This window comes from Carassius auratus, unplaced genomic scaffold (genome assembly GCF_003368295.1).
Source record: "Carassius auratus strain Wakin unplaced genomic scaffold, ASM336829v1 scaf_tig00214077, whole genome shotgun sequence".
Taxonomy (NCBI): domain Eukaryota; kingdom Metazoa; phylum Chordata; class Actinopteri; order Cypriniformes; family Cyprinidae; genus Carassius; species Carassius auratus.
This window is the reverse complement of record NW_020527513.1, coordinates 932,504-955,869: the sequence shown is the minus strand read 5'-3', so window position 1 is coordinate 955,869 and position 23,366 is coordinate 932,504. Positions and strand designations below refer to the sequence as shown.

Here is a 23,366-nt window from a genome sequence, read left to right as displayed (position 1 = left end):
CTTCTCTTCTCTCTCGCCTTATCTCTCTTTCCCATGCCCTCGTGCACTGGTTTTCAAAGATCCTATCGTGTCTTTCTCTCTGGTTCCCTCCGGCTGTGTATCGCCAGACTCATAACCCCAGATTCTGCCAGTCAAACGGAGCTCGCTATCACTCACAGCCCTGCCATTTCATCCTGGTGCTCTGCCGCAGTTTATAGCCACTTCAGTCTGGTTTAATCTTGTAGGTGCAGCCATGGCTTTTTGAGCCAAGTGGATTTGAATGTGGCTTCCCAAATAGTTTTTTTTTATTTTTTATTTTTTTTTATTAAGTTACCAGGTAAAAAAGAAAAGGAAAAGTCCCTAAGCCTATATCTCTACATTTTGGTCTAACCAAGTTGTAGTTGCTTAGCATTTTTTATTTATTTTTTTTATCCACCCTCATGTCGATCCAAAAGCACAGGATTTTTTTTCTTTCCTCATTGAACTCAAAAGGTCATTAAAATGTCAACGCTAATGCATTCCAGACAATGAGAAGTTGCATTTTTGTTCAGTTTATTTAAAATAATCCTGCATAAATGTGTGTTTGAACAAGCAGCATACTCTCACTCCTCTGGCCTGTGCTGGCGGTGTAGTTCATCATTAACATTTACTTTTTTAAAACAGTCTTAAAATTCAATATACTCGTTTGGCTGCTATTTTGGTCTTTGAGATATTGCAAAAGTTTTATACTTAGTTCAGCACCTTTGGTCTTGACCGTTCCCTGCTTAGTCAAATAACAAAGTTGTAAATGAGCGATGACACAATTTATAGATCAAACTGAAGGCTAGTTCACCATGAGATCCCTCTGGAACTTCTTAAGGGTTTTTAAGATCCCTGTTTTTGATGTATGAGTGCAGTACGGTCTGTGGTTAGCATTACTTGAAGAGATTTTTACATTTTGTTCTAAAATATAAATTATACACAGTCACATAACTCTGAAGTTGCTGTAAGCTGCTAGATAAGGATCAGAAAAAGACTCATAAAGGTTGATTTTTTTTCAGAATTTAGGGCTGCAAACTGTGAAACTCCACAAATGCACGTACTGTTTTGGGACGAGCTCCATCAAAATAAAAAATAATAAAGAGCATTTTTAAGACCGTGAACTTGGTTATCAGGAACATTCTATGTCAGGTGTTAAATATTTTTCTGCACGTTTTTTTTTTATTATTATACTGCAAATTGATGCTACATCCAGGCCATATTTTTAGTTTATTAACCCACATTTAGTTTATTTTTTAGTAGAAAAAAAAAACAGTATGGTGTTTTTTTGTTTTGTTTTTTGTTTTTTTTAATGCTCCTTGCGAGTCTAAATGTTATTGTTAAATCATGTGTTTACTTAAGGTATCAATGGCATTATATGTGTTCAATACTTATAATTTGATACAATATCATTACCACACCAAAAGCGAAAAGTGTAGATGAAATGCTCTAGAATAGTTCTAGTGTAAAAAGCAGTGTGATTGTGTGATTACAGCCCCCACAAGCTCCAGGGCCTCTATGTATATACGAAGACAGCAAGCTACTAAGTTGCTTAAAAAAAAAAGAAGTGTTATTTGCATTTTGATCATGTATTGAGAGAACAGATACCTCATCACATCGAGAGAGCGGGTGAGCAGGTAAATGAGAGAGAGCGAGAGTGCTGAAAGCGTCGGATGGGGTCAGCAGGAGTTGGTTGCTGATGTTTATGGATGCTGGAGGAGACGCTGGCGTGGGGGGGCTGCTTGTGAAATGAAAATGGATCTTTAGCAGAACCCAGGACACTCTGCTGCCCCTCAAGATCAATTCACTGATTTACTAGCTGAAAGCCTGTCAGAGCTAAACACCAGCGTTAAACTCGGGTAGAGGAGAGGATGTGGGGGTGACGGAGCCTTGAAGGTGCCATCAGGACTTTCAGTAGAGTTACATATGAAGTTTCAAATGCACCAGAATTTGCTCACATCTCAGAGGGAGCAGCATGTAGGTGGTTTTAGGTGGCAGCTCTTTTGTGCATAAATGAATCCTTTAATTAAATACGCTGTTTACTTTTGTTCTTCTCCAGTAAGCACTGCGGCTGCATAACACATTGTGAGGGAATTATTTTTCGTGAAGTGTCAGTGAAAGCTTCATCTCCTGCAGAGCGTCTGCAGCCTGTGTGTGTGTCTGTGTATCTGCTAAAATATTAAAGATGTTTACTGTATTGTATGAGAGAGGTGATATCGTCTCTCTGTCAGACAAATGTGTAGGATATATTTAATTTTATATTCCTAATATAATATTTAACAATTGCAAGTCCCCAGAGCACATGGAGTAGTTAAAATAACATTATAGGTTGTTTACAGCATTACTCTGCAGCAACATGGTGCTGAGCATTATTTCCTCAATAGTATTCACCTAAAGAAATGTTCTTAATAATAACTGCTTTTCACACAGAATGCGTTGTTTCCACCAGACATGCAGTGCAACCAAACTCGGTCCTGGAGGGCCGGTGTCCTGCAGAGTTTAGCTCCAACTTTCCCCAACACACCTGCCTGGAAGTGTCTAGTATGCCTAGTAAGACCATGATTAGCTGGTTCAGGTGTGTTTAATTAGGGTTGGAGACCCATGATAAACTCTCCAGTTTGGTGACCCCTGCTCTAGGCTACTTTAACTTTGAGTGCTGCTTGGCTGTCTGTGTTTGTTGTTGTTTATCGGCCAGAGAAAAAAAATTGTTGTGAAAGTGATCATAGCCTACTATTTTGATTTAGGCTATATCAATAAAAGGCATTGTGTCAGTTGCTGTGTACAAACCATAAATGTTGCATTTGCTATTAAAAAAATACTATGTTAGATGGAGCATGAGTGCTTAGCGTGATAATGGAACAGCGAGACATTTGTGGGCAATATATGATTGCCTATTCGCTCCATTATAAAATGATCCATTGTTTCTTTATCCTGCTTGGTTCTATTTTTGTCATAGATCTTGTATTTGTACAATGCTCTGTGAGTCTGCCCACACTGAATGCACTACCACCAGTGATGGATCTTTTCAAGCATTCGCAATTATTTTGACTCGCTTGCATTTTTTCCATGCCATTCTTCTCTGGTTTTGAGGCTTACCTTGTTTTGCACAATTTAACTACCTACCCAGTTTTCATGATATGCACTTTATATAGCCTAAATTCTTTAGGAAGTTTATGCTAAGAAAATATATGTTTTAATGTTTTTCTTGAAATGTGAGTTGTGCTGTCATTATGTTGGATTTGGCCTAAAGCAGTATTCACTAAGTGCCTTGTTTCACCAGGCAAAAATGCATGTCAGATTGCTAGACTAAATAAGAAAAATACTAGAAGAAAAATAAGTTTCAGTTCAGAATGTAAATCGTGTGTGTGTGTGTGTGTTGTTTTAATAGAATAAATACTTTCTTTTAAGGTTTTAGTGTTCATCCAAATATGATTGAAATAGAGGGCGTGTGTGCATGTGTGAGTGGACAGTGTCTGAGTGCTCTCCTCTCACCTACCTCGATTTTATTTTTATTTTGAATGTTTAATGTATTAAAAGGGCCAGGGTAATGAATTATAATCTTTAATGCAGAGAGCGATCGATACCTCCACAAAATAAATCAGCTTTTTACTGAGAGCGTCAAAGCCTTTAATACACTGGGGGAGAAACAAGTGAGGGAGGGAGAGGAGGAGAGCACGCCAGGGAGGGAGCATGACAGGAGCTGTTGATGGAAGGAGAGAGCAGGAACGAATGGGGTTAGATGACAGTGCTTCAGAAAGATACTGTCACCGGTGACCATATTTCAGATGATCCCCACAAAGTCTCAGTATCTCAACAAACTCCAGCTGGAGTCAGGAGGTCACATCTCATCTTGTAATAGCTATATACGATCTGTTGCATATAAATATGTGGTGGTTTTGTTTTAAGGACTCTATTACAGCGGCAAACAGCCCATGAGATCTCATAATAATCATTCTCCTCTCAAATTCTCTGGGGGTCTTCTAATTTTAGCCGAAATTCTAACAACTTCACAATTGCTTTTCTTTGTTCAGCTGAAAAAATAGTGTTTTTTGCATCTTTCAGACAATTGATTTAAAGTGCATCGTCTAAACATTCTGAACGCAGAATCTTTAAGACATTCCCTGAAATGTTGTCGACTGGATGACAATCTCTAAACTGTGCATCGTGGTGCTCAGTATATCATCAATTCATCGACGAAAAGACGAAAAGGTCTGCGGACTGACGCATTTTGATTAATGTTGCCATGACAACTGCATAATTCTTGAATTGTATTAGCGTTCCATTTGTCGTTTTGGAGTTATGATTCACCCCAGCCAAGGATCGTCAAAAAAATATATATCTTTAGCCGCACCCACGTTGTTTTAAGACCCCCATCATCATCTGCCTCCTTCCTAAATGTCAAAGTCTCCAAAGTGTCAGCTTTTTTTTCCAAACGAGACAGCATGAATTAATCTGCTCTCATAAATATCTTTTTAGCATCAGTTTGTATAAGACACTCTCATAATTATACAGACAAAAAGGCACCAGCACACCAACCACTGGGCATTATAGTGTCACATCTCGGTGAGGATAAGAACTACAACCCCATCCACTTTATAAAGAAGTACAATAATTTAGTATAATAATTCATAAAAGTCATGATAGTCGCATGTCTATAAATATATGGAGTCTTTTAATGATGGATGCATCATACATATGTGTTTTAAATTCATTTAATTGTTTTCCCACAATAAATGTATTGGACAAATACATATAGTAACTGTATACTATATGCTTTATGGGTATTTTGTATATAAAATTGTTTAAAAACCAAGGCATAAAGGTAGTTAAATGAGCATTAACAAATTGGGATTGCTTTATGCTTGTTTGTTTTCTGTGTCTTGTGGCTTGTCAAAACTGGAGTGAAAATCTAAAGGAGAGAGACAAAAGATGTTAAAATAAATCAAGACAGATCCAATAATTAAAAGGAACTGAATTAGTCTTGCTATATATTCAAACTAATTTAAAGCAAACGTTACTTTTCTTGAAATGTAGTATTTTATCCATCAAAAATATTAATTAGCCCCCAAATACGTTCAAATTAAATGTATTAATATAAACTTTTTTATATTGATTTAATATAGTTTTGAAAGACGATCTTTATCCTTATTACAAGTGAACCCATTTAATTTCTGGATTGTATTTTAGTTTACCTTGAGTAGTTTGATTATGTTTACATTGTAAGAGCATGTTGATGTTCTTGCATTAACCTAATGTGTCTAGCTTCTACCAGTGTACAGATGAATCAGTGATAAAAATATCCACCAGTTCAAGACTGACCTTCTGTTCCAGATGATACACGGCTGACATCAGAGTGTGCAGGAGAGATGTTCTCCTCACTATCAACTAAAAGACACATACAGATAAAACTAATTCAAATGCATGTTATATACAACCTTAAGGAAATGTCATTTCCTTCTACCCTATCTAGTTAATATCTTCTACTCTTCTTACCTCTCCCCTCTGAACTAGGGCTGTCCTGGCTGGGTGTAGGGCTGCCGTCATGTTCCCAGAGGGCCGTGGCACCTGTTTGGGAAGAGCGCAGACGGATGCGAGGCTGTACGCGCTGGTCTCCTGGGCTGAAGGACTGGGATGTTCCTCCTCTGCCCCTGCCGAGAGCCCAGCCGTGCCGGGAGCCCAGCTTGCGCCGACCACTCCGTAGATTAGCTTTGGGTTGGTCTTCTTCAGCCTGAGAGGAGATTCTCCTTAACGAACTCGGAGAGACTGGAGCACTGATGGGATCCTGCTCATGAACTGAGGGGTGAAACAGTGAAGAGAGTACGTTGTAAAAGACAACATATTTTTATTCTCTTTCAGTTGAGGTAAAGGTATTTATAGATGAATCTTGCAAACCTAACGATTAAGGTTTTTTTTGCACTGTGATATTATTTTTAAAATTATAACGCACATTATCCCCCCAAATTCTCATTATTCTAAATTGAAGAATATTAAATAATATAAATATATACTATATAAACATAAAAAAAATACAATAAATAAAATATCTTATTTAAATGAACACATTCTTAATACTGTATTTTTTGTGCTGCCTTTAATTTATGCTGAAAATATATGCTATTTACAAAAAATGTAATCCAGATACATTACCATATGAGAATTTGAGGTTAAATGTGCTTCGTTGTCAAGAAAAAAGTGAAATAAATAAAAATAAAAAATACAAATACAAAAAAAAAATATATATATATAATAATAATAAAGGTGATAAAATAATTTTTAAAACACTTTTTTTGTGACTTCCACACATAAACTGGTATAATACTGATTTCAATATATGGAATATTTATATATTTGTCAAAATACAGAACTTTTTTATGAAAACAACAAAGGAAAATGGAAGCATACTGGATCTATTCTAAAAATTACAAATTACCTTATTTGCTCAAAAAAACTGCAATATACACCTATATTATGTATCTACAATATACACCTGTATTATAGTATTTATATTACCATAAATCTTGTATCAGTAGATTTATTATTATTATATCTAGTATACTAGTATTTATATTACCATAAATCGCAATGCTGTATGCACTGTGTGCAATATTCATTTGATCTGCAAATTCCATTCCACTGTTTCACATAAACACTGAATTACTACGTCTGGTTGTGATCCAAGGGAATGGCATAATGTGGAAGGGTAACAGCATCATTCATTGTTATGGGCTTTTGGGGACCTTTTTGTGTTTTACAGAGTCCAGGGAACCCTGCAGCCTTTACTTACTGGCACTCTCTTACGCTCTGTGGTACAATACATCTAATGTTATTACACCAGCCATACAGCTCTGCAGTCTCACCAGGCGCTGGAGCTGAAGAGATGGGAGCACCGTCTACAGTATCCTCGAGGTTCTCTATACTGCCAGCAGCAATAAACTGAGCACGGCCTTCTTTGCTTCCACCTTTAGGTTTTATCAGCTTCTTCATGCGGTCCGCTATCCAGTTTGACTTCCTGAAGACACAAGAGAATTAGCAGGTGACTGAAAAGTGGCGAGTATGATTCAGATAAGTGAAGACCGGCAGGATGTCAACATGAAAGAGAGCATACAGTGAATAAAGCAACAAGTCCATGGTGAAAAGGTCTGCTAGAGACAGATGTTAAAGCCTGACTAACTTTGGTTGTTTGGGTGGACTCATGACAGGCAGACCCGGCTCCAAAACACGATACTGATCCATTATCTTATCCACCAGCTTCTGCTTCTCCCTGCGCAGCTCGTTGAGCTTGTCACTGAGGTGGGGAGAGATGAACAACATGATGCAGGAGCTACACAGCTGAACGGTCTACATGGTGCATGTGGAAGAAGTGAGCTGCAAATGTGTATTTGTTCTTACAGGTACTCTCTCTGCTGGTTGTGGTGCTGGTCTCGGCTCTCCAGGTTGCTCTCCAGTAGGGCCTTGTTTTCTTTGGCCAGATTCTGGTTCTGCTCTACGAGATGTCGGTTCTCCTCCTCCAAGTTCACCTTCAACTGGGTTAGGAGCTATAGCAAACATACAAATAAATCATAATAATTCATCCTATACATTAAAATAATTATTAAACTTTGTTTGTAGTTAACAGGATTAATCGGTATAACTTTTGGTAAAATGAAATGCATAATAAAAGCACAAACTTTCCACCTGTTAATAAAGTTATAAAAAATATTAAATTATGCTATTAAAAAAATCTCTAATAATTGATATTTAAAGACATCTCATGAATATATATATATATGATTTTTTTAAGACTTTCTGATTGTAAAGCTGAATTTTCAGCATCATTACTCCAGACATCACTATATCTTAAGTGTCACATGATCTTCCAGAAATCACTGTAATATGCTGATTTGCTGATTTGAAAAATGCTGATTTAATTAAAATAGTCTTTGCTGAATATTTGAGTCATGATTTAATAAAAAAAAAAGAAAAAGAAAAAAAATATTTTTATACTGTGTATATTCAGACACAACTGTCATAATTTGCATTGTGCTCAGACCTGGTACTGGCTGCTGAGACGGACACTGTTGAGATCCAGCTGCTGGTTCTGCTCTTTAAGAGCGCTGAGTTCTCCCTCCAGTCTGGTCCGCTCAAGCTGAGCCGAACTCAACTCTGCCCGCAGGACTGAACTCTGAGCCAGCAGCTCGGACTGCATCTGAACCCACTCCTTCTGCAGGTTCTGATATCTACAGATCGAACAGGTCAATTAAACTAAACTACACATCTAACGAAGGTCATATTTTACTCCCAAAAGAAATAAAGAAGGTTTAAAGAAAGCTTAATGCAAATGTTTTTTGGCATTTATGATTAAATTATATATTATATAACTGTAAATGATTTAAAGTACATCTTATGTAGGCTTCATTGTCTTTTTTCTTCATGCTTAATATTTCTCTAGATTCTGAAGATAAGCCCAGACATGCTTTTGTGAGTCCGTCTACACAACCATTTGTCCATTCATCTAGACGAGTGAACAAAGCGTCAATCTACACTAGCACAGTTATCTAACTAACTGAACATACTGAATAAAAGTAAACTGCCTCCTGCTGGGTTATGTAAAAATTTATCTTTTATCCCGTTCACCAAGGCAACCAGCTTTACAAATATTTTTCACAGGTCGTCAAACCATGGCAACAACTGTTACAAACTGGGCTATGAAATGACTCATGGTCTGGTGAGACTTTGGTGGGGCTTACTGTCACCACAGTGAGTGAGGAGCAGTTTGTGGCGGGTGGTATCATCACTTCCTCTCTCATTCCTATGAATCGGCTAAACTGTAACTGTAACAAGCCAGTGTTGTGGTCACCGCAATTATGACTTTTTCTCACCTTTCATTGTCCATTTTCAGTCTCTCCAGCTCTTTCTGGCTCTCCACCTGCCCTTGTGTCATTTTCTCCATTTTTTGTCTCTCCACACGTATCGATTCCTCTGCCTCCTCCAACTTTGCTTTTTGCTCCAACAGCTCCTTATATCTAGACAAGTACGGTATATAGAACATTTTATGCATTTTACAATGAAAGATATTTATACAAGATTATTTCATTTATTTTGTCTACTGTAAATTCATGTTTTAATTTCATGTGATGTTAAACTCATATGGAACAACAATTACTTTAACAACAATAAACCAAAACTATAGTTATGTTTATATTTACATCATTTTTATTAAAACCAAAGTTTTTTTATTATTATGTGTAAAAGTTTTATGTGTAATCAAAAAAAAAAATCTGTGTGGATGTGGTGTGTTACTGTATGTTTTATTTTAGTGATATTAGTTAATACTTTTTTTGGAATCTACATTTATTTTACTTTTTTTTTTAAAGTAAAGGTCATGTAATAACCTTGTGTATTCATATTTCGATTAATCACAATTAAACTTAAAAATAAGACATATATTATCTAAAAGTACTATTAAATTATTCTTTATTTATTCTTCATTAATTCTTATCCTTAATTAAATAACTTCACCATTTTTCCTCTTAGATCAATTTTTTGAGTATGCTAAAATTATTATTAAATTATTACAAATGAATTTATTAAATAAATTAATTAAACAAATAACCTCACATTTTTTTTCCTTTGACCTCTTATGTGAATCAGGTAAATTAAATAAATAAATTATTATAAATTAATTTAATTTCAAATAAATAACTAAATGATTATTTATTTGATTATATATATATATATATATATATATATATATATATATATATATATATATATATATATATATATATATATATATATATTTATATATATATATAAAAATGATTAATTATTTAATATTAAACAAATAATTCAATTAAACTTGTCTAAGACACTGTACCTGGCCTCAGTGTCTTTATATTGAGCTTCTAGACTGCGACTGCTGCTTTTCAGTTGACTGTGTTTGGCCAACAGCTCTTCTAACTCCGCCTCCTGTCTCTGTTGCAGAGCTGTCAGTCTCTCATGATCCCGCCTTGCAGCCTCTAGACGCATCACTGACTCCTCCTTCTCCTTGACCCACACCCTTGATTCTGCCTCCAGAGCCACACAGCGCAGTTCGCTCTCAGTGCAACGTGTCAACAATGCCGCATGTTCGGAGCTCAGAGATGCCTGTTCCACCTGAGTGAGAGGAAATAGGGTCAAATCAAGAAGATACAGTGGGTATAGAAAATAATCAATCACTTTAAAATAACCACATTTTGCTGCAGTAAAATACAGTTTTTGCTTGATCTAGCTGTATTTACTTATATCCAAGTGAAAGATATAACACCAACATGTCCGAAAAAATAAAAAAAAACAGATTCACTGAGTTGTAAAAATTATTACCCCCTTGTGTCAATATTCAGTTGAACCCCTTTTGCTTTAATTAAAGCCTTTAGTCTGTTGGCATATGTCTCTAATAACTTTGATGGTGGCTGTTTGTGGAGTCATTCCACAGATTTTCAATGGGGTTTAAGTCTGAGCTCTGACTTGGTCATGCAAGGACATTCACCCTTTTCTCCTTCAACCACTGTGTGCTCAGTTCTGCTGTTTGCTTTGGGTCATTGTCATGTCGTAAGGTAAACCTTCTTCCCACTGACAATATATCCTTCACTTGGATGTTATAAGTAACACTGAGTAAATGCAGCTGGAAATAATAAAAAACTGTGTCCGTCTTCATTTCAGGCTGCAAAGCACCAAAATGTGATTATTTTAACTGGGGGGTGATTCTTTTATATTCCCACTGTATAATGAGAGTGTGGTCATTCAGGTGGAAAATAATCTGTTTATGAAAGGCCTGTATAATTTAAAGTGGTGTAGTTTTATGCTCCATCAGCGGTATGATTGAAATCCACCCACTACAGATCTAATATAGATTGAAACAAATATCAGCTTCTAAAATACCCTGGTCTTTATTTCAGTGTCAAGGGCCCTTTTAGAAACCAGCAGCCCACACTCAATCAAGCACTCACCTGTAGTTTGGTGTTGAGGGCCTGTAATTTAGCACAGTTCTCTTGCAGCGAGATGGAGTGGCGCTGCAGGGCGTCCAGCTGCTCTCTGAGATGTGCACAGGCTGACTGAGACTGAGTCAGCTGAGACAGCAACACCTCCCGCTCTCGCTGCAGCACTGCATTCTGGGAAACAACCAGAGGCATGGAGTTCAGCATACAATGTTGATAGCCATTCAATTTGAATGTAATCAGAATCCCTGGACAGCGTTAATGATGTTTAAATAAAGACATAGGAGAAGTTGCCTTGCGGGGCCCAAAACGTAATAACATTTCAGTGCGTTTTGCATTTTATCTCACCTCCCTTTCCGTGTTTATCAGTCTTTGACTCAACGCCTCCTGGCTGCCAGTGCCAGTCTCTGCCGTTGTGTGTGGTTGTTTGTTCCCTGTGTTTTCCGAATCTTCTTCTGCATAGATAGAGTCTGTAGGCCCCAAGCTCTGGTTTTGGTTAACCTTATCTACAATACTGACAGTGGCCTCCTGGGAGCTTTCTGACAGCGGTGGAGACTGTCTGTTTGATTCACAGCCCTCGATCCTCTGTGTGTGCGAGTCAGGAGGTGAAAGAGCAACCTCTGGAGATGATCGTTGCTGTTGTAGAGCTGCCATTTCAAGCTTGGTCTCCAGCTCTTCAAGTGTTCGGTTTAGCTGTGCGATTTGATTGGATAACTCTCGGGAACGGGCACTCTCATTAGCCAGATCCTGGATGTGAGAGAGATATTTAAGTTAGACAACTGCTGTACCTTAATAGCTTTATCCAGAACCAACCATGTGACTCTTTAGGAAAACCTGAGCAATAACAGATTTCATTAATCTCACAAAGATGCATTTTCAGCACAGCTGTCCAGGGAGGGGAAATCTAATTGCGCTGAGGATTTTCAGATTAAAAAAAAAGCAGCTAGAAAACAATTATCTGGCTGAATGGAAATATTCAAAGAGGCCCGTTTTGCAAGATCTCAGCTCAGTGGGACCTCGAGGCAAACATAACTGCAGAAATATGGTGTACTGAAGCGCTATACTAATTGCTTTTATCATTCAGATATTGCTAACAAAGACGCTGAATACTGCACAGACCTTTGTTAGAGAGTCAATCTGGACCTTTCTCTCAGTGTTGAGTGTACCGAGCTGCAGATTCTCCTTCTGCAGCTCCTCGAACTGGGCAGATGTCTCTTTGAGCTGAGAAATCTCCTGACACATGCGTCTGTGGGCACATGACAGATGTAGTGGATGATACACATAATGTTCTTATGCCTCACTATTTATTTCATAAGATCAGTAATAAGGACTTTGACAAAGGGATCTGTGAGAATTAAATAGTTCACAAAATGAAAATATATAAATATATACACTGTGTTTGGTCATTTTTGGAGCTTGTTAGAACAAGGTCACTCTGATATGACAAGACATGACATTCATCGACAAGTTACATTGGTAAGATTTTTCAAATAGTTCTCTTATGATAACCGATGCTGCATGTATTTGTTTTAAAATACAGTAAAATAGTAATATTGTGAACTGTTTTCTAATATGCTGTTTTGAAGCTAAAAAAATGAGCTTGTTCAAAATAGTTGTGCTGATTAATATTTTGTGGAAACTGTGATATATACATTTCTTTGATAAACAGAAAGATAAAAAGAACAGCATTTATTGGAAAATATATATATATATATATATATTTTTTTTTTTGTACCAGTGTAAAAGTTTTTACTATCATGACATGAAAGTGAGTAAATAATGAAACAATACTGTTTTTTGGTTACATATTTCAAGTGCTGAAGTCCTTTTGCCTGTACCTGTTTTGTGCCTCTAGGCTGCAGGCTCGCTGGTTTCCATGCTCTAGAGCAGATGTTGTGCTTTCCAGCTGTTGTCTGAGTCTGATCATTTCTCGCTCTCGTTGTCGTAGCTCACGCCGCTGACTGTCCAGCTCTGTCTGACACGACTCCTTCTCCTGTTCAAGTCGCATGACTTCAAGCAGCGCTTCTTCTCGTCCTCGAGTCAGAGACTCCACCTCCACGCCAGATTCTTGCAGCTCAGTTTGTAGCTCCTCTTCATGCCGCCGGGCAGACTCTAAGGTCCGTCCCAATCTTTCCAGGTCTGCCTTAAGGTTTTGGTTGGTCATCTCCAACTGATCACCCTATAACATATAGTTTGCTTAGTTCAGTCAACAAATAGAAAACATTAACTACTCTTCAGATTTGAAGGCATAGTTGACCAAAAATTTAAAATTCTGTCATAATTTACTTAATGCCTGTATCTATATATGCTGTTAATGCTGTTAATTAATTTTTTACATTTCTCTTTTCCATTTAATTGGAAGCGATGCAGAATAGAGCGTAAAAAGTCAAAGAAAAGCCTTTACTGTCACTTCAGATCAATTTAATGCCTCCTTGCTGAATAAAAGTATTAATTTCTTTCAAAGCAAAAGTCTTACTGACATAAAAGTAATCTATAAGACTTGTATGCTAAATTGAAAGGCTTTTGAAGCTTGTATATGGATTTTATTTGAAATTTAAATGATTTCTGCACTGAAAATATTCATTTTAACACAACTCTCAAATCAACATATATAAAGTTGGCATATCATGTCCATCCAAGAACCAATGGCTTTACTGACGTTAAACATGGCACGAGGCATCTTGATACTCCAAAGTTTGAATATGCAAATGAGAATTAAGAGATGTAAATTTGTAACTAACATTTTGGTCTGTTTCTCACACAGATCCATATAATATAGCACATATGGACTAACGCATTCATATGAACTAATTTTATGGTGTTTTTTTCATCTTTAGTTCTTCACTTCTCATTCACTTTAACTGTATGTATTTTCCTCTGCTTTCCACAAAAGAAAGCATGTGAGTTTGGACAACATGAGGGTGAGTAGATGATAACAGAACTTCACATTTTCTGTGAACTACCACTTTCAAGAGCAATTATCATCTATTGGTGTCTCATACTGTTACCCATTCTGATTCTCTGCCCACTGTGGTTTTTGATATCTACTCATTGTTAGAGCATAATTTTAATGTAGGCACTATTAATCTCAATGTTTCCCCAGCCATGTAATCCATATCATGTAGTACAGCAAAAGGGCGAACAATTAACCCGCCTCACCTTGCGCACTGCAGCCCTGAGCGAGTCTACAGTGCCTCTGAGTGTCTCTCTCTCCCTCTCCAAGGCTGTCCTCTCTCCCTCTAATTGAGCTATCACTGTGGCCTGCATCTTCTGAAACTCCACCTGACTGCGCAGATGCATCACTTCCTCCTCCTGCTGCATAGATTCACCCTGCAGCACCTGACAAATAAACATATTAAGTGGTTATTAAGCACACACTTTTATCCAAAGCCTATCAAAGTGAAATGCTGTGCTTAAAGGCACAATGGTGATGATTCAAAGATCGTTCCTTGAGGAAATCAGGCTGGCATCTCTTCAATTACAATCCCAGATCATTATGCCATATGATACGGTGGAAAAAGTTGTCACCGTGAGAAATAGTCCTTGTTGTACATGGGTCTTGTAAACATATTGAATGTCTTTCTTAATTACTAGTGGCAGGGAGTTGCGTTTTTACTTGGTGAGTCATTGGCGTTATCGACTGGACCGTTATCTGGCTTTGACTGGACGTTGAAGGAGTTTGTGCAATGATTTTCTGTGTCTTTACCTCTATTTGTTTCCTAGCCTCCATGAGGCTCTCTGCTGCCTTCTTCAGCCGCTGATTCTCAGCCTCCAGGAAAACTAGTTTATGTTCGGCCTCCAAGACCTTCTTACTCTGTTCTGCCAGTTTGGAGCGCAAATCCTGGGCTAAAGTGGTCTGTCTGTCAGCCTCTTCCAGGGCCTGCTGAAGCTGGTTATGAAGGGCGAGGGTTTCCTGGGAGAATTTATCTTCTTCTGTCTTCTGGGATTCTGTGCTGTACGTCTGAGATGCCTCTTCTGTGATGTCTTTCTTCCTTTCAATTTCTTTCTCACCCTCAGCCTCTCCTCTCTCTTTGTTGTTCATTTCATCTATAACCTTCTTTTTTCTCTCGCTGAGGATTACGACGCTCCCCTCTCCCCCCTCTCCATCTTCTCTCCGGGCTTTTATTACGTCTTCTTTTCCATCTTGTTTCTCTCCTCTCGTGTCATTTCCCTCGCATTCCCCTCTTGGGATTATTGGCTTTTTCCCTTCTTTTCCCTCTGAGGCTGTTCTCTCTTCCTCTAGGTCTTTCCGTTGCTGTTTTGTCCTCAGCTCTTCGAGATTTATCTTCAAGCTGCTATTTTCATTCTGCAGACACTCCATCTAACAGTTGAAAGAGAAATGACAGGGCCTGATTCAAAGAGTTGAGACGAGGACAAAATGACAGTAGATAAAACACTTAGAATAACTGTCTTTAAATCCATCTGAAGTGCCTCACCTCCTTGAGGGTGCTTTGAAGCTTTTGTGAGAGTTGGTCCATGCTTCTCTGGAGCTCTTCAGTCATGTCAGGGGAGATGACCTGCTGAGCCTACAAGAGAGATGGGAAACCTGACGATTTACAAGAATCAATTTGTAGACTGAGTATTATAATGTCAAAGCATCCACTGACCTCTCGTTCGGCTTGCAGGAGCTCCAGTCGTCTCTTCAGTTCAGCGTTCTCATTTTCAGCTCCTAGAAGCCTCAGAGACGAAGCCTCGTTTACCTCCTCACTGAGAGGCTTCAGATCTAAACCATAGTAAGAGAAACACATGCACATGTTATCCCATGTTATTCCTATTGTAAGGCAAAAAGTCACTCTCCAAAACCTTTATCATCTCTGTTAGAATGAGCTGCCAACCTCCAGCTGAACTGCTGAGGCCCCTGCAACTTTAAAGAAGCAGCTGAACACTTATCCTGATCTTATCCTTGAGCTCTTAACCACCCCACACCCTTAAACTAATGTACTTTCCACACAACCACTCATATAAATAAAAAAAACACTTCTTCTCTGCATTTCTCCTCTTCTCTCTTCTTGCTTTCTAATCCAGTTGTCAAAAAAACCTGGCATTGTATATTACGAAAATTGTTGGCTCCTTGACAAACTACTTTAGTTACTTTTTTTTTTTTTTTTTACATCATTGTAGACAAAAGCATCTGCTAAATGCATATGTGACCCTGGACCACAAAACCTACAAAGTCTTAAGTGTCAATTTTGCGATTTATACAGCATCTGAAAGCTTTATGTATGGTTTATTAGGATGGGACAATATTTGGCCGAGATACAACTATTTGAAAATCTGGAATCTGAGGGTGGAAAAAAAAATCGCCTTTGAAGTTGCCCAAATGAAGTTGTGTATATGCAATGCATATTACTTATCAAAAAATAATATTTTATATATTTCTGGTAGGAAATTAAAAAATATCTTCATGGAACATGATTTTTACTAAATATCCTAATGATTTTTGGCATAAAATAATTTTTTGGCTATTGCTAAAAATATACCCCAGTGACTTAACACTGGTTTTGTGATCCAGGGTACATGTTATTAAATGGATAGTTCACCCCCCCAAAAAATATTCTGTCATAATTTACAATCTTGTCATTCCAAAGCCATAAGACTTTGGTTAACCTTTGAAACACAAAATTAGATATTTTTAATGCATTCTTAGAGCTTTTTGTTCCTCCATTGAAAGTTTAGGTAAATAAAATTTAGAAAGGTGTCGCAAAATGAACCCATATGAGTTTAATCTTAATCTAGCCTTGTGAAGAGATATGATATTCTAGGTTTCGTTTACTTGTACTTTCAGTTAAGGGACATAAAACCTCTGTTTTCATTAAAATACCTTCGACCAAAGTCTTATGGGTTTGGAATGACATGAGGGAGAGTAAATGATCACAGAGTTTTAATTTTTGGGTGAACTATTCCTTTAAAGATTAGTTTACTCAAAAATGAAAATTCTGATGTCAACTCATGAGAAGCAGGGAAGGATGCTTCTACTTCTCTTTACCACACAATGAAAATACGGATGAACATTGTCAAGCTTAAAAAAGATGAAAAAATCTACATGAAAGTGTTATTTATCAAAATCTTTGGAGCTTAGCACTGTCTGCTCCCCTTCATGTTCATTGTATGGAAAAGAGCTTCCAGAACAATGATAATATTTTCCATTTGTGTTTTACAGAATAAAAAAAAAAAAAAATACAGGTTTGGAAAGATATAGGTGTGAGTGAACATTGACATAATTTCTATTTCTTGGTGAATTATCCTTTAAGATTGAGTGCTTGTGATAGGGAGAAATGTAAATGTATGCATAAATGTATATTCTTCAACACGACAGCTTGATCTGCATATACATGATTGATATACATATGCATGAAGTCATGAAATCAACCATCTACCGAAGGCAGCGGAGTCAAATATCAAATATCAGAATATCAGATCATACATAAAACTTACCAATCTCAGGCATGTTAATTTCCTGAACGTCCTCGTCTGACTCTAGCTCTGAGTGGAGGAAATGCTGATGAGTCACATTTTGACTGACACCCACAGAATGAACCTGACGCTTGAGATCCACCTGCAGACTCATATTCATCTCCAACAGCTCGTCTACCCTCTGTCTCTCGACATCTCGCTCCTACATAAATGCAATTACATAACCATAAAGATTATGGCTATACATCATACGTTTTAGAAGATTGCAATTCTTTCATATAACTTTCATACAAAGTACATTTTAAAGTACATTTTAGAAGTTTTCTTCCAACCCAACTTAATAAATCAAAATTGAGCTCCATAGTGTCAAATGGAAACATGGCAATTAAACACCATAAGTTCATAAAGTTATTCATACACCCTCCATATCCACAAGCTTCTGCCTGAGAAGAAGATTCTCCTTCTCCAGTTCCCGCAGAGCAGTGCACCGTGCTCGAGAGTCAGCCAGCTGCTCATCCAGAAGTGCCTTGTTCTCTTGCAGCGAGGCGCAGTACTGCTGCTGCTCCTGTAGACCCAGAGAAAATCACTGTTCAAGAAACCATTCACTGACTTTCATGCTGTTCCAGACCCAAACCTGACTTTCCTTTTCTGTGATGTTTTTTTCTGAATGTTCACTCTGCTAGCCAGGGACTCTTTATGCATCATGTTTTATGAACTTTATGAACTTAATTTTGAAGCTTTTTTTCTACAAATTTGATCATTACTAATTATCTATTAATTAACTAATCTAATATTACTTCCAAATGAAAGCACTCCACTTTGTTAATCCAAATGCAGATAGTACACTACCATTGAAATATTTGGGATTTTTTTAAAGCTGTATTTATTGGCTTTTTATGCCTTTTTTATACAGGAAAGCACTGGATGAAGAGAGGGGAGCAGGATTGGCAAAGGACCTCGAGGCGGGAATCAATCTTGAGTCGCTGTGTATACGGCAATGCACGAACCACAAGGCTATTGATACCAACATGATTTTTTTTTTTTATTGAATTATCTTTTCATGTTGGGGGGGGACTTTCTATGTGTCAAAGAATCAGTTTCCACAAAAATATTAAGTAGCACAATACATTTTTTGGCATTAAAATAAAGAATAAGAAATCTTGAGCATGAAATCAACATATTGGAATGATTTCTGGAATATGTGACTGATCTGAAGACTGGAGTAATGGCTGCTGATAATTCAGCTTTTCCATGACAGAAATAAATGACAATTAGGGTCATATATATGTTATATATGTTGTATATATTACAATAGAAAACAATTATTTTTAATTATAATATTCACAATGTTACTGTTTTTACTGTATTTTGATCAAATAAATGCATTATGAATGGAAGTGTCATGCAGGTTTCCTTTTGAGTTCAACTGAAGAAAGTGAGTCTTATGGGTTTGGAACCACATGAGGGTGAGTATATGTATATATCTATTCCTTTAAAAGTGACTTCCTACAATTTAATTTACCTTTATATTCTTTTCTTGCAACTTTCATTTCTCACAACTGATCATTTGCCAGAATACAAGTAGCACAAAATATTACTCCATTTCCAAATTATAGCCCTCCACTTTGTCATTCCTAATTGCAAAGCATGATGATTCAAGGTGATGTATATCTCCTCCTCTACCTGCAGCTGTGTGCGGTACAGCTCCATGCTGCGGAGCCGATGTGTGCAGTTTTTCAGCTCCGCCTGTAGTTGCTCTACTCTGCCTGCACGCTCACGCAGACAGTCCAGCTCATCCTTCAGACCCCGACTCACTCGTGCTTCCACCTGCAACGCTCGGTTCTGAGCCAACCAACCATAAGATGGTACGTCAGTGTCCAGTGTCCATTCACATTTATTAATGATCATTATAAAGTGTCTATTATAAGAATAGTGAGCTCACTTCCTTCTGTAGTTTCTTTATTTCTTCCTCCATAGTTTGCATTTCTTGCTTGCAATCCACTAGTTGATCACCTTTATCCTCCCTTTAAGACATTTTCATGTATAAATACATTTAAAGGTGGAGTGTGTGATTTCTGTGTGTCTAATGTAACATAACACAATTATAAAAAATAATGACTGTTAAACCAATTTTATGTCAGGCTACTTGTGAAGTCCAAACAAAAAAGTGATAAAATAACACACGTTACTTTTCATAATTATAATAATAACAGTGACGTGAATAAATTAAAGGTTTGAGTTCAGAAAGATTGTTTTTGAAACTCTTATGCTCTTCAAGTCTGCATTTATTTGATCACAAATACAGTAAAAACCTTGGTACTGTATATTGTCCACAAATAAAGCATCATGTATGCATTAGCAAATAAACTCACAGTTCCTGTTTGAGTCGGCGCAGTTTGGCTTTGCTGTCTGCCAGCTGCACATCCAGTCCTTCAGGAAGTCCATCTCCAAACCCACTCGACATGGTTATATGGGCTGTAGATGATTCCTGCTGCTGACAAAGCTCGGCTATCCTCTGAAAATCAAACAGAGATACCAAAGCTGAAGAACACCCTTTCTGAACACAACTGTGAATGAATCATATCTAGCCTCACCTACTGTACTTGCACCTGAAAATGTCAGACTGCTAAAATAAATTCTTCTCCCACCTCCAAATGTGTGTCTCGTTGGGCTAGCAGGTTCTGGATCTGTCTGGCCATGGAGCAGAAGAGAGTCTGCAGCTCGGCTCCATTCAGACCACACATGTCTCCAAATTCCAAAGGAAGCACTGCGTTCGGGTCCTGGGTCACCTGGAGCAGGGTAGATCATTTGCACACTACACAAATGGTGTTAGATTGAAAGTATGTTCGGGATTTGTTGAAAATGCACTGACCTCTTGTATGCAAAGTGCAAGCTCTGCTTGTGTATCAATGTGCAAGCACTGAATTTGCTGAATGAACGTTTCTTTCCTTTCACACTGGTGACAATGAGTCATAGGAACAGAGAGAAATGAATCACACACTGCAAGCATCGATATGTTTACATTAGTAACAATTCACTCTAATCAATTTACAGAGGCGAAACTGTAAAAGTTATTAAAAGTTTTTACAGTGTTTTGTTACCTGTACTGCACAACCAAGCAATAACAGTAGCAGTCGTCTGAGCTCTGCAACAGCGCCCTCTATTGACAAGGAAACCAACATAACACCAACGCAGCATATTTACTTAAAAATGTGGACTTTTTAACATTTCATTTGTTTCATAATAATAAGAGAGATTTTTTTTTTTCTATTTTCAAATGACAGGACCGCACCTGTCAGGGGATCTCGACCTAAAACAGCAACATTTGGTAGCGGCATCAGCACCAGCTGCTGTAGAATCTCCTTAAAGAGAAACGCGTGAAAGAAATGACAAGCATTAAAACCTCATTGGTGCTCTGCTGTCACCCCAGACAATGCACAAGTAAGAGGTTTAAGTATGACACGCATTAGAGCACAGAAGAAAGTTATTCATATGCAGTCATGGCCAAAAGAAAACAATAATGATTGTGGAAAATAGGCTTATTAATCTGCTGCAACTGATATCTCATTCAGTATGACTAATGATCTTGTTATAGCACTGCTAATTTTCTAATGCTTTTAAAAAGGACTTACTGTGTACTGTGGCAGTACCATGGTACAGTGATATTTAGGATGGCATTTATTGATTACCAAATGTACATACAGTGGTATTTACACAATTCCAAAAAGTACCAACCGTGGTATTTTTTATAATTTTATGTAGAAGTTCGCCATCACTGTGAAATGCTACATTATTGTAAAAAAAAACATTCTGGTTTAGTTTTCCATCTACATTCTCATATATGAAGGTGTACCTATCGAAAGGTTACTGCCCCAGAGTATAATACTTACATTTTATTCCAGCATTATTTTAAATAATGAAAAGGATTCTAGTTCTGTAAACTAAAACTGCTTAGTAAACACAATAACTGTGTTTAGTAATCAACACTGCTTCACATAATATTACTTTCACAGAAATGTATGCATCACCTGCCTATATTTAGTGTAATTTAGTGTAATAGTTTCCTCAAATATATCCAACTAATGTGCAGTCTTTTAGCTGCAGGTTTTTTTTTTTGCTCATCTTATTTTATTTTATTTTATTTTTTACAAATTGTCGTTTACAAATGCTTTGTGTGAAAAAACAGCACAAAAAACGTTCACAGTTAGGACATTTGAAACAAGAAGTGAAACCACAGAAGCATAAAAAAACAAACGTGCTAACTTGGTCAACAGCTACAGGGGCAGTGCATACTCTTAAGGGAGTTAGTGGATTGTCCATTCATACACTATTTACCTGATCTTTACCATCAGGTGCTGGCAGCATTTCTATTTTAGTCAGGGCAACATTATGTATTTGATTATGTATTTGTGGAATATAGATGCACAGATATTTCTCATGTTTACACATAGTGATTTGACTGATCTTTTCATTCAATACCTGATAGTATGATCTCAAGTGTCGATTGAGGATGGAAAAGTTCTGCACCCTGAGAATCTTGTCGTCACCCAAATTGTGGTAGATTTGTTCTGCCTTTGGATTGGGATCACTGATAAAAAAACATAAAAAAAAAAACATGTCACCATTAGCTAAGTGCCTGCTGAACTAGCAATCAATCGTCAGCTTTTTTATTCAAGCTACATTATTCAAAACAAAACAGATTACTTTAATTTTTTTTAGACGTTGACTTTTTGAGTCTGTCTTACATGATCCTCATGACCTCATTGAGGTAGACTCCATTGGTAAGCTTCAGGTACTGCCTCACGGCATTCTGGGAGTTGGAGTTTACTTCCATATATTCCTGAGAGAGTGATCCATTCTCCTCCTCACCAACAATACCCTCAAATAGATTGACCTTACAGACAATGAAAACAATAACCCGCTCCCATCAAGATGCATAATAAAAACTGATGTCTGAATATAAGATCTGTTCTCTGTTGTGAAAGCTTTAATATTCCTGTCTATATGAAGTTTGCTAAAGGTATTGGGCGGTTGTCCAAATCCCCTTAAGTAAATTGAAAGTTTCATTTTGAGTCTACATTCTAAAGAAATCATTGAGGTATTTTAAGATATCCCTTGCTGTTTAAAATAGCTCTATTTTAAAACATGGTGGTTGTTTTTAGCTGGTTCAAGTTGGTCAATAGCTCCAAAAACCAGACTGCAAACTTAGTATACTCTTAGCTTTCTTTTGGAACATGTTAGTTAGTTTGGTCCAAGTTGATAGACCATCGTGGACCGACAACTAGCTGACCAAACTTTGTTGGTTCAAGATGGTCCAAACTAGCTGACATGTTCCAAAACAAAGCTAAGAGTGTACTAAGTTTTCAGCAGAGAAAAGCATAAGTGTTGACCACTTTTTTTTTTTAAATGTTAATGTTCGGATTTTACTGTACTTAACATGAATTGATCAAAAATAACTTCTGAAAATTATTTGCAGTAGCAGAATACGTCTGAACTGGTTTTTAAAGTTAACAAAACTTTTTATCTTACAAAATGAAGATTATCAAAGAACTTTAATTGTTTTTGCTTACCACCTACCCATGTAACAAGTGCACTTCCCATAAATTCTTCTAACATTTCCGTAACTTCTACGTCCATCTTCATGTACTGTACCTGATCTGATTTATTCCTCAAAACACAATGGATTATTTAAATAATAGACTTTACGAGTTCACTCATTATTACCGTAATTCTCTTGACAACAGACTGTCGAGATACAACTGTTTTACTGTTAGCATATTTGCTTTCTGTGCCTTTTTCCTTCCTTCATTAGTCACACTTCGAAACCACACCGGATCTAGAGTTGCATTGGGTCTGTTGTTCCCCTCTGCGCGTTCTCATGTCAGCATGACGCCCGTGACGCGCGTTTCCACTTTGAACAGAGAGAGACCGCAACTGAAGGGTTGTGTCTCAAAACCTCATAGGCTGCCTATCTAGATTGCATATTTTGTTGCTACATCG

The 23,366-nt window shown here is 37.3% G+C and overlaps 1 protein-coding gene across 5 annotated transcripts; it reads right to left on the bottom strand.

Moving 5' to 3' along the window:
- Positions 1-4,695: 4,695 nt before the first annotated feature.
- On the bottom strand, positions 4,696-23,234 carry LOC113091128 (girdin-like). 5 transcript variants are annotated; one of them, XM_026256570.1, is made up of 29 exons: positions 23,091-23,234; positions 22,112-22,260; positions 21,846-21,954; positions 20,659-20,728; positions 20,468-20,526; positions 20,239-20,322; positions 20,015-20,155; positions 19,739-19,881; positions 19,309-19,390; positions 19,050-19,208; positions 17,785-17,931; positions 17,388-17,568; positions 15,560-15,675; positions 15,389-15,478; positions 14,659-15,273; positions 14,112-14,291; positions 12,791-13,131; positions 12,072-12,198; positions 11,301-11,699; positions 10,965-11,126; positions 9,854-10,131; positions 8,856-8,999; positions 8,027-8,213; positions 7,387-7,532; positions 7,169-7,282; positions 6,855-7,006; positions 5,491-5,790; positions 5,317-5,382; positions 4,696-4,906 (listed from the first exon to the last, which is right to left on the bottom strand). In XM_026256570.1, the coding sequence occupies exons 2-29, from the start codon at positions 22,198-22,200 to the stop codon at positions 4,854-4,856; spliced, it is 4,734 nt and encodes a 1,577-aa protein (XP_026112355.1). In that variant the 5' UTR covers positions 22,201-22,260; positions 23,091-23,234; the 3' UTR covers positions 4,696-4,853. The 5 variants fall into 5 exon arrangements, with proteins under 5 accessions (XP_026112355.1, XP_026112354.1, XP_026112353.1 ...); XM_026256569.1 differs by having other exon boundaries at positions 22,937-23,232; XM_026256568.1 differs by having other exon boundaries at positions 22,944-23,232.
- Positions 23,235-23,366: the final 132 nt, after the last annotated feature.